At 46.0% G+C, this 15,650-nt stretch overlaps 1 protein-coding gene across 2 annotated transcripts in view; it reads left to right on the top strand.

Annotated features, from left to right (window-relative positions):
• The window catches only part of LOC144094565 (anionic trypsin-2-like), a 51,883-nt gene that overhangs the window by 11,999 nt on the left and 24,234 nt on the right, over positions 1-15,650 (top strand). For both annotated transcript variants that reach the window (XM_077628484.1, XM_077628485.1), the window contains exon 3: positions 10,926-11,016. In XM_077628484.1, coding sequence (XP_077484610.1) covers positions 10,926-11,016 — 91 coding nt within the window. The remainder of the gene's footprint in view (positions 1-10,925; positions 11,017-15,650) is intronic.

The raw sequence follows: 15,650 nt of genomic DNA, 5'->3' as shown, positions 1-15,650 counted from the left end.
GTAGTGGTTTTATTAAAAATAATAGTAAAAAGGAAGGAAAAGATTTTTGCTAGCCCCGGCATCTGCCATCGATACTGAAGCACCTGAGCTGGGGCAGCGGAAATAAAGGACAGCAGGCAGAATGAAGAAATGAAATGAAAGAGGTGAGGAGACAGGAAGAGAGGATAGGGGAAGAAGTAATATGTACAAACTATATACACAATAAGAAATGTGTACAGGTTGTGCGCGTGATTAGTTCATTTTAGAGGAATTAAATCACACACGCGCACAGCACTGTGTTAGTTACAACTGGAGTGGGGCGTCCAGTTCCATCTAGGCCGAAAATAGGTTTTAGAGCGAAAGCTCTACTCCTCGGGGTACAACTTCCGATTTCGATGTGGATGAGACAATGACCTTCAATGCCTCACAAGGTCAAACCGAACTTAAATGCGTGGTGGTAGGGCCCAAGCTATGGTAGTATGACCACGTGGTCATATGACTATGACCATTGGGTGCCTGACGTTGACCTCTGACCTTTACATTTGATTTGAGACAGTGGGCATCACACGTGGTTACGACCTTTGGTGCTCAATAATAAAAAAATTCAAATCAAGCGAACCGTGTCTCACCATGCTTAACAGAGCCTTCGCTCGTATAACTAGGTGCAAGCCACGTTGAACTCCAACCACTTTTGAGGAAATAGCGCAGTAACCGTCTCACTTTTTGGTGGACACCTCAACCGCTAGAGCTCTAGTAGCCACTTCTACCAAAAAATGTTCATTCATTCATTCATTCATTCATTCATTCATTCATTCATTCATTCATTAATTCATTCATTCATTCATTCATTCATTCATTCATTCATTCATTCATTCCACCGCGTCGCGAGGGAAAAGATGAAGGAGGAAGTGAAAGAAGAAAGGAAGAGGTCCCGTACTATACTGGAGGGCTCCGGAGTAATTTCGACCACCTGGGGATCTTTAACTGGCACTGACATCGCACAGCACACGGCACCATTTGCGTTTCGCCTCTATCGAAACGCAGTTGCCGCGGCCGAGTTCAGACTTCCCTTTAGGTGAACGATTTATTTCTGGAAAAGCAGGGGGAAAAGGCGCCGGTCGGCCTTGCGCCTGACGAGCGCTGGTTAGTTTTTTAGAGCGAAAGTGCTACTGCGCGAGGTATTACAACTAACGTCGGTTCGTCGCTGTGACCTTCAGAGTATACCAAGCTACCAAGGTCAAACTAGGACTTTCTGCCATAGCTATGACATACAAAGTATGGCATGGGGGTATACCTAATGACCAACTAGCCTGACCACCGACCAGCGGTTATGTTACCGTTGACTTCGATCTTTAGAGCTGAGATTCGCATCGCCTGATGTGACGTCTGCGATGAGTTAGCAATGACGTCACACCATTCACACCATTCTTCGCTATAAATACCGCAGGCTTCGCTTTCGCTCGTCTTCTGGATTCAGGCGGGTTGAACATCAGCCAGTTTTTTTTTGGATTTTAAACTCATCTTCACGGCGCGAAGTGCGGCTCTACTAATTTCGGCGCATCTCGCGCGTTGATTATGTTCGATATCTTCAATCACAATGCTGATTTTGAAATTTTAAGAACCGGGTTTGCCTACAATGTTAAATGCCTCCGACTGTGTCAAAATATTATCACTAGAGAGTTAGAGAGTTACAAATAATTTACTAATAGTCTCTTAAATGCCTGCTACCAGGGTCATAATGTCTGCCATGCCGTACTCACCTATGAGACAGTAACGTGGAGGCTAACGAGAATGGTTCAACTGAAATTGATCACAGCGCTGCGAGCTATGGAAATGAAAATGATAGGTGTAGCGTTAACAGACAGGAAGAGGGCAGAGTGGATGAGGGAACAAACGCAGGTTAATGACATCACAGTCGAAGTCAAGAGGAAGAAAATGGCTTGAGCAGGGCATGCAATGTGAATGCAAGATAACCGATGGCCCTTAAGGGTAACGGACTGCATGCCAAGAGAAGGCAAGCGCAGCAGAGGGCGGCAGTAAGATAGGTGGGCAGATTAGATTAAGGAGTTTGCTGGGATACGGTGGGCGCAGCTGACACAGGTCAGGGTTAATTGGAGAGACGTGGGAGAGGCCTTTCTCCTGCAATGGGTTTAGTCAGGCTAATGATGATGATGATGCCGTACAATAAGTCTGCGCATACCGCATAGTCGCATGTTTCACAGCTTTTTAGAAGAAAATATGTATAGACTAAAAAGAGAGAGAGAGAGAGAAACTTTATTGGCGCCAAAAATTGGTCGATTCAGCGGGACCCGGGTGTCTTCATGTTGAAGTTCCGAGTCTTCCAGGGGTGGTGCCCTTATTCCAGAGCCCCACTGAGTCTTGCTACCTCATACGCATGCTGGACCAGTCCTTTTTGGACCGCCAGCACGCTGCTGGTGAGCAGGCTCTCCCACTGTTCCGCATTGGGCTCTTTTAGTTTATGGAATGAATAATTGTTTTTACATTCCCATGTAATATGGTATAAAGTGAGGTTGGCTCCACATCACTTGCATGTGTCCGCGTACTGGTTCGGAAACATTTTGTGAAGTATGTGTAAGTTATGAAAGCTTCCTGTTTGCAGTCTACGCCAACCGACTGCCTCATATTGCGTTAATAGCTTGTGTGGTGGAGGATACGCTATCCTCTGTCCTCTGTAGTGATTTAGGATTTCCGCGTACGATGGTTCCACCGTTGTGGTGAGCTCATGGTCACTTGACGTATCTGCTCGGTTGGTAAGCTTGCGAGCTAGACTAAAAAGAAAAACATCCCCTATACTTCAGAGTTTTACACTGCGTCCCCTATCGAACATTTAGGTCGTGGGAGAAAATAATCGCTTCACTTGGCTCACGTTCTTAACTCGTTGTTCGTTCGCTGCTCTTCGGCGAACGTGGACCCAGCAGTCGAGGAGGCCTTTCAAGGAGAGGACGGCAGTGTGCTCGCCTGCACCCAAACAAAGGGGAACTTCGCTGTCAGTGCAGGCCCTCCCCTACTGAAAGACTGCCCCAGACACAGCAGAGTGAGCAGAAGCTCACGGCGGGCACCGATATTGAAAGATGAAAAGAGGGGAAAAAAAAAACCTGACAGGGACTGGGACAATTCTTGCAAAATAAGCGCCCATGGCGTAGCGGACCGATCGAATCGGCAAAGCAACACCCGCAGTATCAAGGTCACGAGTGGCACGCTTCCACTCTTCCCCTAAATACGTCAAACCACTGCCCTTGCTCCCCTTATCTCACATCTTCTCTGTGTGGATTTTCTTGTTTCGCTACATCACCCCACTGTTGTGCAAACCACTTTAAAAAATTGCCGGGCTACTCAAGGAATTTGCGTACCAATAATTCGGAAGCATTGAAATTGTATTCCAATTTTATCCCAATTCCATCCTAATCCTAATCCGACTCTATTCAATTCCATTTTAATTCTGTTCCAGTTCTATTTCAGTTCTATTCTATTCCGTTGTAGTTGGCGCAGATGTAAGAAGTAGTACAGACATACTGGTTAACATTTCGTATTTTCCCACCTTTGATGACACCACACAGTTTCGGCCAGTCGCTAGTTTTGTAACGGTGCCATTTTTTGGGCTGTTTTCGTGTCGATAAGCCATCTAACGGTTTCGCATTAATAAACCAATGTCATAGCGAATCCCATCGTGAGCGCAGTGTTCCTTCAGGCTCCTACCCGCGCGGTCCTGCTATCCGAAAGAACCTCCGCGCAGTCTTGGCAGTTAGAGCGACGCGTGCTGTTTGGCCGTTTGCGGTTGCGTTCTGTCCTAAGTGTTCCTCTCCACTCTTCCTTCCCAGTGTTCAGGCACTCACCTCGTGTTTTTCGCAGAAGATAACCTTTGGCGCGGCGTACCATTACTGAGCTGTTACATGGAAAGCAAAAGAGGCTCATATTCAATTTCGCGCTTAAGCAGCTCAGCTGCACCACCTTGGCTTTTTCATCGCTGAACGATCACCAGCCGTTAGCGCTGCCGTGCGGCTACATACGAAAGCTGTACAGCTCTTGAAATTGTAGGGAAAGAGAAAATCGTTCTGCATGGTCAAGCGCTCGGCCTGAGGTTCCTGACTTCTAGTCCGGGGCTCTTGGCTTACGGCATGCGTAACACACAAGCGACTACCTTGCGATTTCCATATCGCTCCATTGCCGAGGCTGCCAACTGCTGATTACTAAGTTAGACACCATTCAATAGGAAGAATACGAGGTACAGTTTTATTTATTGTCTTCGTATCCTATCAGATTCCAGTGTGTGAAAGGAAACTGGCACCTGAAGAACGTCATAAATGTTTTTTTTTCTCTCATTTCCAAGTGCGCCAACAAGTTTGAGTTTTTGAAAATACACCGCAGCGGTGGCCTAGTCGTTTGAGCATCCGCCTCGCATACGGGAGGTGCGGGGTTCGATCCCCAGTGCCGCCGGGTATCCACCGGTGATTCAATGGGTACAAGCTTTCCCCTGCCTGATGCTCGGCTTAGGGTGAAATGCTTGGGAAAGGGGTCTTTGACCCCACCTTGAGAAAAACAAAAACCTTGTGCAATGGCGCTCTTTTACCACAGATGCATTTGAGCCATAAATATTTTTCATCACCATCATTCATCAGTTTTGAGAATACGTTGAAAATGTAACTGGATTTCGGGCTTACTATATGACGTAGTAACATTCGTGTGGATTACTCAGCAATCACTGAAGTCCACATGTGTCGGGATATGGAGGCGATCTCAGGGAGCACAAATCTTTCGCAGTCTGTGCAGTCAACAAACAGGAGCACGTAGTAGAAAAGCAAACCAAAAAACGGGTATATGGCCACCGTCGGGGCTAACGATTCATGACAGTCGGCCTCAGAATATCAAATGGCCCGCAAAAGATGTTTATGCCTTCAGAGACTGCAGCGGCCAGGTGTTCTCTAGTATAAGGAGCCTTCTGCTCGCGTTCAGTACTAGAGCCACGGAGTGCCTGCATACGAGCCGCTTATCGAAGCATTTTATCTAGGTAACCACATTTTTCCTGCATTTTACCTTCAGCTCTTTCTGGGGACAATCCTTTTATAGTGGGCCCAAGGTAGCCATTCGGGTTTTAATGACATTGGTGGTAAAAAAATAATGTCTTGTTAATCTGCAATCGAGCCTTTAAGAGTGCGAGAAGATTATGGCTAGGATAAGTGCAGGACAGTGGCCCCCATCGATTTACCGCTCCACCACCGCACCAGGAGCGGTGTGAGGACTTCCCAGGATCCATGAAAAGTAGATAATCGCCAATCCGTATATCTGTATATAGCCATGCAGACAGAACCTAGGCGACAGAGAAGAGGTACTTGTGCGGGACGGAATCTATAGTGCTATGGCATTGTGCTCTTAAGCGCGGGTTAAGCGTTAAGGGGAGGCGAAAGGAAGAACACTGTCCGTGTCTGCGAAGTAATCCGTAAAGAGGACCACAGACCGCTGAAGATACAAATTAACTATACCACGTCATATCCTTAAGGCGGACCTTAAGTATCTCCTCAATTTTTTCTCTACGGAACACGTGTGAAAAGTTCAAACCAGAAGCGCACTCCTTATTATTGTGGCGGTGCCTGTATTCGTCTTCAGCAGGGAATTTCAGGAGATTGATCTACAGATTTGAATCTTGCTGATCAGCAGTATTCGCCAGCAGGTGATTCCTTCGTCGTTTTGCCTTTTGTATCAGCGAAAGGAGAAATAGATAAAAATGCAGACATGTTTAGAACCAGCTCAATGCGGTTTAGACTTTGCAATGTTTTCAAGTCTACAGATGGCGTTTTTCGCATATATTCCCTATTGTTCATCGTATACCCTCTTCTTCATGTGTTCAAGGCTGTCGAAGTGCGACTCTGTCGACATATAGCATGACAATTTCTGCTCTTTAAACACTCCAAACAACATACTGCATTTCAACCGCACCGTTTATTTACACTGAGCACATGTCGCTGGTCCGACCCACACCCGATGTGCGCACGGCGCTTCGGCCCAGCGACAGCAGGGCGAGACAAGGGCTGGCACAGCTGCTTGAGCCATGCCAAATCAATGTTCTGCTTAAGAAAAAAAAGCCACCGCCCGGAAAAAAAACGCTGAATGAAACCCGATTACACAGCGCAGCTAGCGAGTGCTCCTTCTCAGACAAACGCAGCTGAGGCTGGCTGCACAAGCCAGCATGGAAGTCATGCTCGTACTAGTAACTAGATGGCGCTGCTTATCCAGCATGGCGGCACCCATAATAAAATGGGGAGGTGGGGCTTTGACTCGTGTTTTGACTTCACTCAGGTATTCCGCAGAGCTATAACCTGGCAGCCTGCGCGCTGGCTTTGAACGGCACTGGGAAGTCCGCGAGGTGCAGGCGCGAAACTTGTAGCACTACGCTTTAGGTGCCGCGACTCGCTCAGAATCAGTTGCCTGTCTGTGTTACTCCAGTACGAACATCCGCAATGCTTCTACTTTTTTTTTTTCAAGCACGTCGGACGGATGCGAGCGTTGTGTTTTTATAGTACGTCGAACGGATCCAGCACATTTTCGCCCCGGTTACGTCGGACAGATCAAATCGCTGTTTTTCACAGTCCGTCGCATCTCACAGATAGATAAAGAGGAGGAGGGAAAAGCAGGGATGTTAACCAGAAAGGGGTTCCGGTTGGCTACCCTGCACTGGGGAAGAGGAATTAGGGGACTAAAAGGAGGAAGAGAGAAGGGAAAAAAGGCATAACACACACACGCACAACACTGTCACAATTTGTCACTCAATCCAGTCGCTCTCAAGTAGGCAAAGAGTGCCTTGTATGCCTTGAGGGCAGTCGACTGCTGTGGCCACGGACTGAGGATCTTTTGCTTTGTTAATGGGCAAGGATCGAGGCGGTCCAGGGCACAACACAGTGTATGTCTTGCACTCGCAAATGCAGGGCACTCACAGAGAAGATGAGCGATGGTCTCCTCACAACCACAGCTCTCACAGGCAGGGCTGTCGGCCATCCCCATCCGGAAAGCATAGTAATTGGTAAATGCAACACCAATCCATAAACGGCATAACAGTGTTGCGTCGCGACGTTCTAAGTTACGTGGAAGACGAAGGCGCAGTTCAGGGTTTGTTGTAAGATCGGTATCACAGGGACGACGGTGTGTTTCCGTCAAGATGACACGATTAGACAAGTGTGGGTCGCGCGGTGGTGTAGATTTACCAATGCCTACCTATATACTGGCCGGCATCGGGCGACTGGTGTCCGGTGCACGTACTTCGAGTGTGCCGCATTAACAGTTAGTGCTGCTATGCGCATGAAACGTATGTCGTTGGATTGCAGCGGGAGCGAACTGCTAAATTTCTCCTCTCTATACCCATACAAACATGAGGCAGTTGTGATTATCTGCCGTGTGCCGAAGTCCGCTTCTTGAACGTTGAGGCTCTCTTTGGGACGAGCCATTTTCTCCAGTCGAAGTTGTGCGCTACGCATTTGTGCATGCCCGCGTGGCGACGGCTGAGCCGGCGTCGTTCGGCTCGCGATAACTTCGAATCTGCGTGGGTTTAAGTTCCGTGTACACGGGATTTTGCGGGCCGGGCACTTGCCTAGTCTTCCCCAAACAACGCCGCCGTTTACTTTCAAGCGCATCGTTCACGCTGTCGGCTTTCCGGTTGCTTGTCCATGCAATGCGGTGGAGCACTTCGTCGTGTCGGCAGGCTCGCTGGCCTGGCCATCGTCGCTGTACCATCGTAGGCGCCAAATAGACTCGACATGCCTTTTGTAGCGAAAGTTACATTGGCCATGAACTCGCAGTTTCGCCGTGCTCGCAGTCCCACCGTGGTCGCACCGCACCACGTGACCAACCACGTGACTGGTCACGTGACCAACCGCGTGACGAACCACGTGACAACAACTAGCCAGACAAGCAGACTAACCTGGACTTGCAATCAAGATTAACCAAGGCTAACCTAGCTATGCCTTAGGTTTCGCTACGTATATCCTGGCATAGCCGAGCTAAGCCACCGCCAATTTTTTGCCATGGCTGTGAGGTAGATATAAATCTTCCAGTGACGAACATCTTATTAGCTCTGGTTGCCAGTGAAGAAGAGCTAGCGCAACATTCCTTATAGGATGCGTAATGTGCCGGGCACGGCGGTGGAGAATCGCAAACGGCGCAGATATGGTAATGATAGCTTGCATAAATTTACGAGTAGATCGGGGTGACATATTACGTGACTGTTTACTAAGTACAAAGCGAAGGAACCGAGCGAGGGCGCATCTCTGCTGGCGTACGTCGCGATCGCCTGCCGCCGTCGCTCGCACAAGCCTGGTATGGTCTGACAGCAATGCTCAGCCGGGCGTGAAACTCTATCAGCTGGGGAGTGCAGATAAATAATAATAGGCGAATATTCCTTTGTAGTTCCCCCGTAAGTTGCGAATGTAGCGTGTAACTTGCGTACACTTGGTGAGTCGACTGGGTACCTCGAACGTATCTTTAGACACTTCGACCAAAAAATGCGGAATCCTCCCGCCCCGAACACAGTTTCCTTCGGGACTCAAAGTATCAGCGAGGTTCGATAGTTATCGTCCGTCATGGTCAGTTTTTAAGTGAACAGTTTTATAAGTTGAAAGATTAATCCAGGGTAGACAAACTGTACTGTCACCGTATTCTGTTGAATACAGTTTACAATTTATGTTATAAGACATGCATGAAGAAGTAGTGCAGGAGAGCACAATATGCACGAGAAAAATTACATGGACACAACAAGATCGTATCAGGCATGCTAACATAAAATAGAAGAAAAAGTACAACATTCACTGGGCAACTCAAAGTAAGAATTACGTTTCCGAAACCGTACGGACTCCTTGTTCACAGTGAGGCCAACAAGACAACGAGTCTAAATTTAAATGCGCAGCATATGACTTTTTCATCTCGAGAGGTTTTAGAATTCGATGAGTTTAAAAAGGCCGATGCGTGAAACATGCAGGTAAATCCTGCGAAATAGTTTTGCACTAGCAGTTAAAATGGTGGCGTAGTCACCGAATAAAGCGGTGTTGTCGTTCAGGCTTCTTTGCAGTACACAGCGATGGGCAGAGACACCGATGATGACGTCACGTACGCTTGCGCTACGTTTCCAGCGAAGAAATGGTTTTCGGGAAAGAAAACCAAAGCTACTGAAGATGCAGCTCATGAATCATTGTTTGGCGGCATCAGACGACGCACAGCAGCATGCAGGCGAGGGCAGCAGACATCTGAAATTTCGGCAACGATAACGTCACTGCGAGTTTCTCCGCACTTCACCAACATAGTGATGAGAAGCCTGAACATCGTCGCGATTTTAATCGACGATTACGTCACCATTTTAAATTTCAGTGCATAAATACTTTGCATAATTTACTTCGAATTCTTGACAAACCTCGAATTCCCCCCCAAAAAAACCATTTCAGCTTCTCTGCCGGATCAGACGAACTTTTGTTGAGCCGTTTATTTCCTGCGCATTTAAATTTCGACTGCTTGTCCTGTTAGGCTCGTTGTGAATGAAGAAGGTTCCGAAACGTTTTTTTTTTACTTCAGCTTGGTCAGTGACCGTTATACTCTACCCTGAACTAATACCTGACCAGTAGAAGTAAAACATCTCACATGTCTCATGAGTACAGAGTCGATCACACTTGTCTAGAGCGCTCGAGCGGTGTGCTGCGGAGCAAATTAAGTTAAATCTTATCGCAGCTGCTTTGCTGAGGGCAAGCGCTCGTGCGTGTGCGTTGCACATGAATACTAGGCTGCTCTCCAGCGCAACTATTATCAATGAAAGTCAATACCTATTTTATAATTTCGCTTTGTTTCCATCGGACTGCACCACTCGAGCGCTCTAGACAAGTGCGATCGACTCTATACGTTAACGCAAAAATGCTCTGCTCAAAAATGTGGAGGAAGTATACACAGCATACAGTAGCCGAGGTAAATGAGAGTGAACATCTTCCAAGCACAGAAACATTGCGTTCTTCTGCTTGTTGAGATAAATCTGGAAGGAAGTTGTATTCAGAAGTACAGTTCATTCCAGTTTATCTCTTTGCAGGTTGCTTTGGTTGCTCATAGTGTGTGCTAAGCGGCATACGTCCCCCCTATCGCAGTGCTTGCTCTTTCTGGTTCCCTCGTATTGTACCTATTTTCGCTGTTTGCTCCATTTTCAAATACAAAGAAGTGCATGTTTAACATCGTCATGATGTTAAATAAACATGATTGATTGATTGATTGATTGATTGATTGATTTTAACCCCCTTTTATTCTAGTTGCAGCTCTAAGGAGGAGTCCCGCTGAACGTTTTCGACAGGCGAAACTTGCCTGTACGAACGCCGACATAATCCTGTGCAATAGCAAAGTGAGAGGGAAACGTACAGAAGAGCACTCAGTGATAAAGTTTTGCACGTCAGTTTTATTTACTTTTTATCTCTCTTTTGGGCAGATTTTTGGGCTCTACTATGTTTTGGAAAGGAATTGCCTGAAATCGAATTTATCGAAAAATCAAAAACAGTCATTCAGCTTCCTTAATATTGTGCCCTCATGGTCGCCAAGGCGTCCCGATCCGTTGGCTCTGCTGTACCTATGGGTCACCGACGTTTGCATGGATTTTAGAGCATACTGAAGCATGTTGAATGGCCACCGGTCAATGTTTTATTAACGACATCAAAAGGGCGGAATACTACCGGAGCTTCGGTCCTACTGCATGAACACTTTCCAGGAGTGCCCGGTGTCCAGACATGCAAGGAGTAAGCTTTGTCCACAGGCGTGCCAGTTTGCTCGTTTTGGCCCGTATCGCGCCTGCTTCGCGAAGACTGCGAAAGGCAGAGCAAGATAATCGAGCCAATGAGCAGTCTCACGTGGTGCGCACCACTTATGCTCCCGACAGCACCCAAACTACGCTGCATGAAGGACTTTCGTTTTCCTTCTCGTAGCCGGAAGAATATATCGAGGTACATCTTCCGCCTTGGAGACTACAACAAGGGCATCATGGAAGCGGGCGAGATTCATGCCAAGGCTGACAGGGTGAGTGAGTGCTCGTTTCAATTCGTTGATCAGGTTACTTTAAAAGTAGTACAGTCAAATAATAACGCAATAACATACCTGCAAGCGTAGGGGCGTAAGACGCATATCCTCAGTGTGTCTTGCACAATCGAAGTGACTCGAGCGGCTTGGTCCGAAAGACTGAAGTTTTTTGGACGACCCAGGTTGTTTAGGCGTCGATTACATTTATCCTAATGCACTGTCCCGAGACGCATGTTCAGAGGCGCCGCCGTCTAACATCATCATTTATTTTTCTCTTATAGGCACGATAGTATGATGTAAGGAGGAGAAGAAACAATATTTATCTGCGAATGAAAACACATCAGATCAAAAAAGAACAATGATACAAGGGACCACCACTATCAGCACTGCTGGCAAAAAGGCTCTTAATAATAATTGGTTTTGGGGGAAAGGAAATGGCGCAGCATCTGTCTCATATATCGTTGGACACCTTAACCGCGTCGTAAGGGAAGGGATAAAGGAGGGAGTGAAAGAAGAAAGGAAGAAAGAGGTGCCGTAGTGGAGGGCTCCGGAATAATTTCGACCACCTGGGGATCTTTAACGTGCACTGACATCGCACAGCACACGGGCGCCTTAGCGTTTTTCCTCCATAAAAACGCAGCCGCCGCGGTCGGGTTCTAACCCGGGAACTCCGGATCAGTAGCCGAGCGCCATAACCACTGAGCCACCGAGGCGGGTGGCTCAGATCTTGCCGGATGCTTTCTTGAGCTGAGTTTCAGCGCCGCCTAGCTGTGCCAAGAGAAAATGGAAGCGCACCTATCATGGAGCTTCTACGCGGTTGCGCGCTCGTTTCAAACCGAAGGAACAGGCCTAAGGATACGCTAGCACGCGTAGTGCTTGGTTCCATGCTCGTGTTCATGTACGGAAACTATAATAACGCGGAAATATTTGTGGGAGACATTCGGCTGCTTCCAGCTATGATTTGGGCTGCGTCATCTCCGCTCCCTTGATCGAACGAAACAGCCCGGCCTTGATCTTAAGTAGCATTAGGCGAAGGCGCTTATCGCAACTGCGGTGAGGAATCATAGGTTTCAATTATTGTGGCGGTCCACCACGACGGAATGCAGTGAACGTCGCCGCGTCTGCCTACGTTCGGCCTACACCTACTTGCAGGATCCTGTTCATCGTAGTCTCGTTTTTTCGCAAAGTTAGAGCGTTTCTCTTGCCACATGAGGTAAAGGGCAATTAAGGGACTGGGTTTCGTTTTAAGCCATGTAATGGAAGCACTCAGGGCCAGAAAGCTGTGAACTTCTGCAAGGAGAGGAAAACCCTTGTGTCAGCCTCTGGAGGCTCTTTAAGGTTGCCGTGAGCGGTCAACATGCGTCGCAAAAGTAGACCGTGTGGCCTGAAAACTTATAACCACTAGCGTACGTTAATATGGTCTGCATGCATCCTCTTGGCAGTAAAACTTTTTGCCATTATAAAAACTGAGGGTGGGCGACTGTAGATGAAGCTAAAAACGGAGACCATGCTGTGGAAAGAGATCTATGACATGTGAGAGATACAAGCGAGTACTGGAGTAAAATAATAATGGAAAAGTGTGAAGGCGACCTAAAAAAGGTGTGTCCAGTATGCTTCGCTTAAACATCATTTATCTTTATCCGTTGGTTACACTGACACAGAGGCGAGGACGTTCGGCTGCCGAGTATGTGTTACAGATTTGATCCCAGCCGCTGTAACCTTACTTCTGTGGCAGTGGATTGCAAAATTATCCCGGTACCGTGCGATGTTAGTGCATAGCAAAGACCTGAGGCGATCGAAGTCAATGTGCTTTTCTCTACACCACTTCTTGCAGCCGCAGTGCTACTTTAGGATTAACCGCCACAGAATATGGCAGGTGCTTATTAACTTTGGTTACACCTTTCATACATGAGCCCAGTGATGCAATTGGTGCCATGCTGTTTCAAACGATCGTAACAGTGATAGCGCGTTCTCTAGCACTGTATCTATAGCACTTATCTAAGCCAACACCTACTGAAGTAAAGACATGCACAGACAGCACTGCTCGACCGCGCATGTCCTAGTTCATGCCTTTCGCCGCTGTGATAGAAACAGTGCCGTCAGTGTGGCACTAATATATACCTGTTGGGCCTAATGGGCTCCTCCGTGATTTCATTTTAAAGAGAAGATTTTTATCATTTACCCACCTAATTATCATCACTTTGTCTATGCTATACGTGGTGGTGGCTCGAACAGCAGTTATACAATGCCCTTTTTTATTCAAAGCTCTGCTATGGGATCTTGGTATGGGGAACAACAACAACGAACTACAACAAGCTAATTCTTTTACAAAAACGCATTCTTCGTATATACAGCAATTACCATGGCCGTTACGCAGATCTTGCAACAGCTCTATTATTCCCGCGTTATTCACTTCTTCGCGCAGACAGAATTTATTATAAGAAGCTTCTGCTTACAGTACACGAACAGAAATTTTTCGCGAAAACATCCAATCCAAATACATCACGGCACCTACTACGGCGAAACATAAAACACAAGCCGAAAAAAAGAACAAATTATGGAAACCAGACATTTTTATATAAGTCAACTGAAATATTAAACACGGTTGAGGAACTGTTGGATCTTAGCGCTTCATTTGGTCTTTCAAAAGAGAGCTTACCGCACTGCTACTATCCGATGTTGTTTCCTTTTCTTGACCAGTGTCATTCTGTTCCCTTTCTGTTTGTTTGTATGAACGTATATCCGTTCCAAAAATTAATATATATAGTTTAGTTGTGCTATGTGTGCATTGTGGCTGTGTAATGTGTATTACAATTGTAATATGTTTGTACTTAAGTAAACTCTCTACTTTTGCCTTTTATATGTATTTCCTTCTATTATCATTGCTGTCGAAACTGTTTACTGTAGGGGGCTTGGACCTTTCGTCAGGTCATTGGTACCTTTAGTCGCAGTCTCCACTAGCTATGACGAAAAATAAAGCTCATTCATTCATTCAAAATAAAGTGAGCAAGAGGGAAGACGCTGAATGACAAAACAGTGCACAAATCTCGCGCTTGGCAACAGAAGTTTAATCTGCGGGACGTAAGAGAATGAATTCATACATGGCCTAAGAAGGCAAGTGCATTAATGAATGATAAAGACCTCTGCAACAATAAACATAACTGACAGTCACAAATAAGAACATGAAACACCACAAAAGTGATTCTAAAGGGGTAAGGCGGGTATTTAATTTAAGAAAAATGTCATTGAGCTACCTGGTATTCAGCTGTAAGATATCTCTATGAATGGACAAATAGTTGTTAAAGGGGGAGGAAATACAATGTCTTATTGTTAGCATAACATAATTTGTTCTACAGAAATCAAATTTCCAGTTTTAGGATTTTCGTGTCTAGTGAAGCGATAGATCTTTAATAGCTAATTTTCTGAAATTTGTTAGCATATTGCAGTTCTGACTTTTTATCTTATTAATCCGAGTCATAGATTTTAGCTATACGTTTACCACACATAATTAGCCAAGCTTCTTGAATAGTGGTCTTACGTTAAAATCATATGCAGAATGTCTGATAATTTTAATTTGATATTCTCAGCAAAAAGATAAGGACCACGGTAAGAAAGACAGCATAGGCGATACTTCCCGCGTTCCTTTTTTTTTATTTGCTCTGAGATGTGTGGCCAGTACCAACTAGCTCAAATTTTCTTTGTACTCTAATTACTTTTCTCTGTAGCCTACAGAGCTTCCGCATATTGGTCACTGTGGTCGTGCCCCTGAAGAGTGCGCAATATTTAAATAAGACAAAAAAGAGAGTTAATAGGTCTAACATAATGCTGTTGGGAAGATAATGTTTGTGTTTTTTCAGAATACCAATCACTGATGCAAGTGTTAGTGATATGTAATATTTGTCAGTCAGTCATAGAAGTCAAATTTATTTCAGCATTAACGTCCACTGGACACGTGTGATGTTGAGGAGCGGGAAGCAAAAAGCCTAAATAGGCTTGACAAAGGCAGAAGCTGATATGATAAAAATGCATGGAAGTTGCACAAAATAAGCAAAAAATAAAAAAAAACACATGGCAGCAGCAACAGAACTAAGTACAAGTGCATCAACATTAAGGCAAGAATTACAATGCACGTTAAATAAGGCAAAAAAAAATGAGTGGTAATAATTAAAAGTGCGGTAGAAGCCATACAGCCGATCGACAGCTGGACAGGAAGATGTGAAAGCAGCGCGGTTACGATACTCGGTAATGCGTAATTATATCGCACCGGCTTAAAACTCAGAGCGATTACCATACTCGGCAAGCTCAATAGTAAACGCGCCATCCGCGCAGAAGCGCAGCCATGGTGTCGCCGAGATCCAGAGCGGCTTATAACCTGTCGAAGCAGAAGTGTAGCACCTGCGTCGACAAGGCCCAGGTGTGAAAGCGGCTTCAGTGCTATAGTTTGCATAAAAACATAAATAAGAATGGAAATTCTACATTAAAACGTCGAAACCACCGACAATAGCTGCGCTTTAATAGCCCACCAAAGAGCATCGTAATGGCGCTGTTTTTTTTTGCTTGTAAGCTTTAATTCTTTTCTTTTGGCCCTTTATCACTGGAAGCAGCTACCTTTGACGAAAGTGCTAATAGCCGCC

This window comes from Amblyomma americanum, chromosome 6 (genome assembly GCF_052857255.1).
Source record: "Amblyomma americanum isolate KBUSLIRL-KWMA chromosome 6, ASM5285725v1, whole genome shotgun sequence".
NCBI lineage: Eukaryota > Metazoa > Arthropoda > Arachnida > Ixodida > Ixodidae > Amblyomma > Amblyomma americanum.
This window is presented reverse-complemented; position numbering and strand designations above follow the sequence as displayed.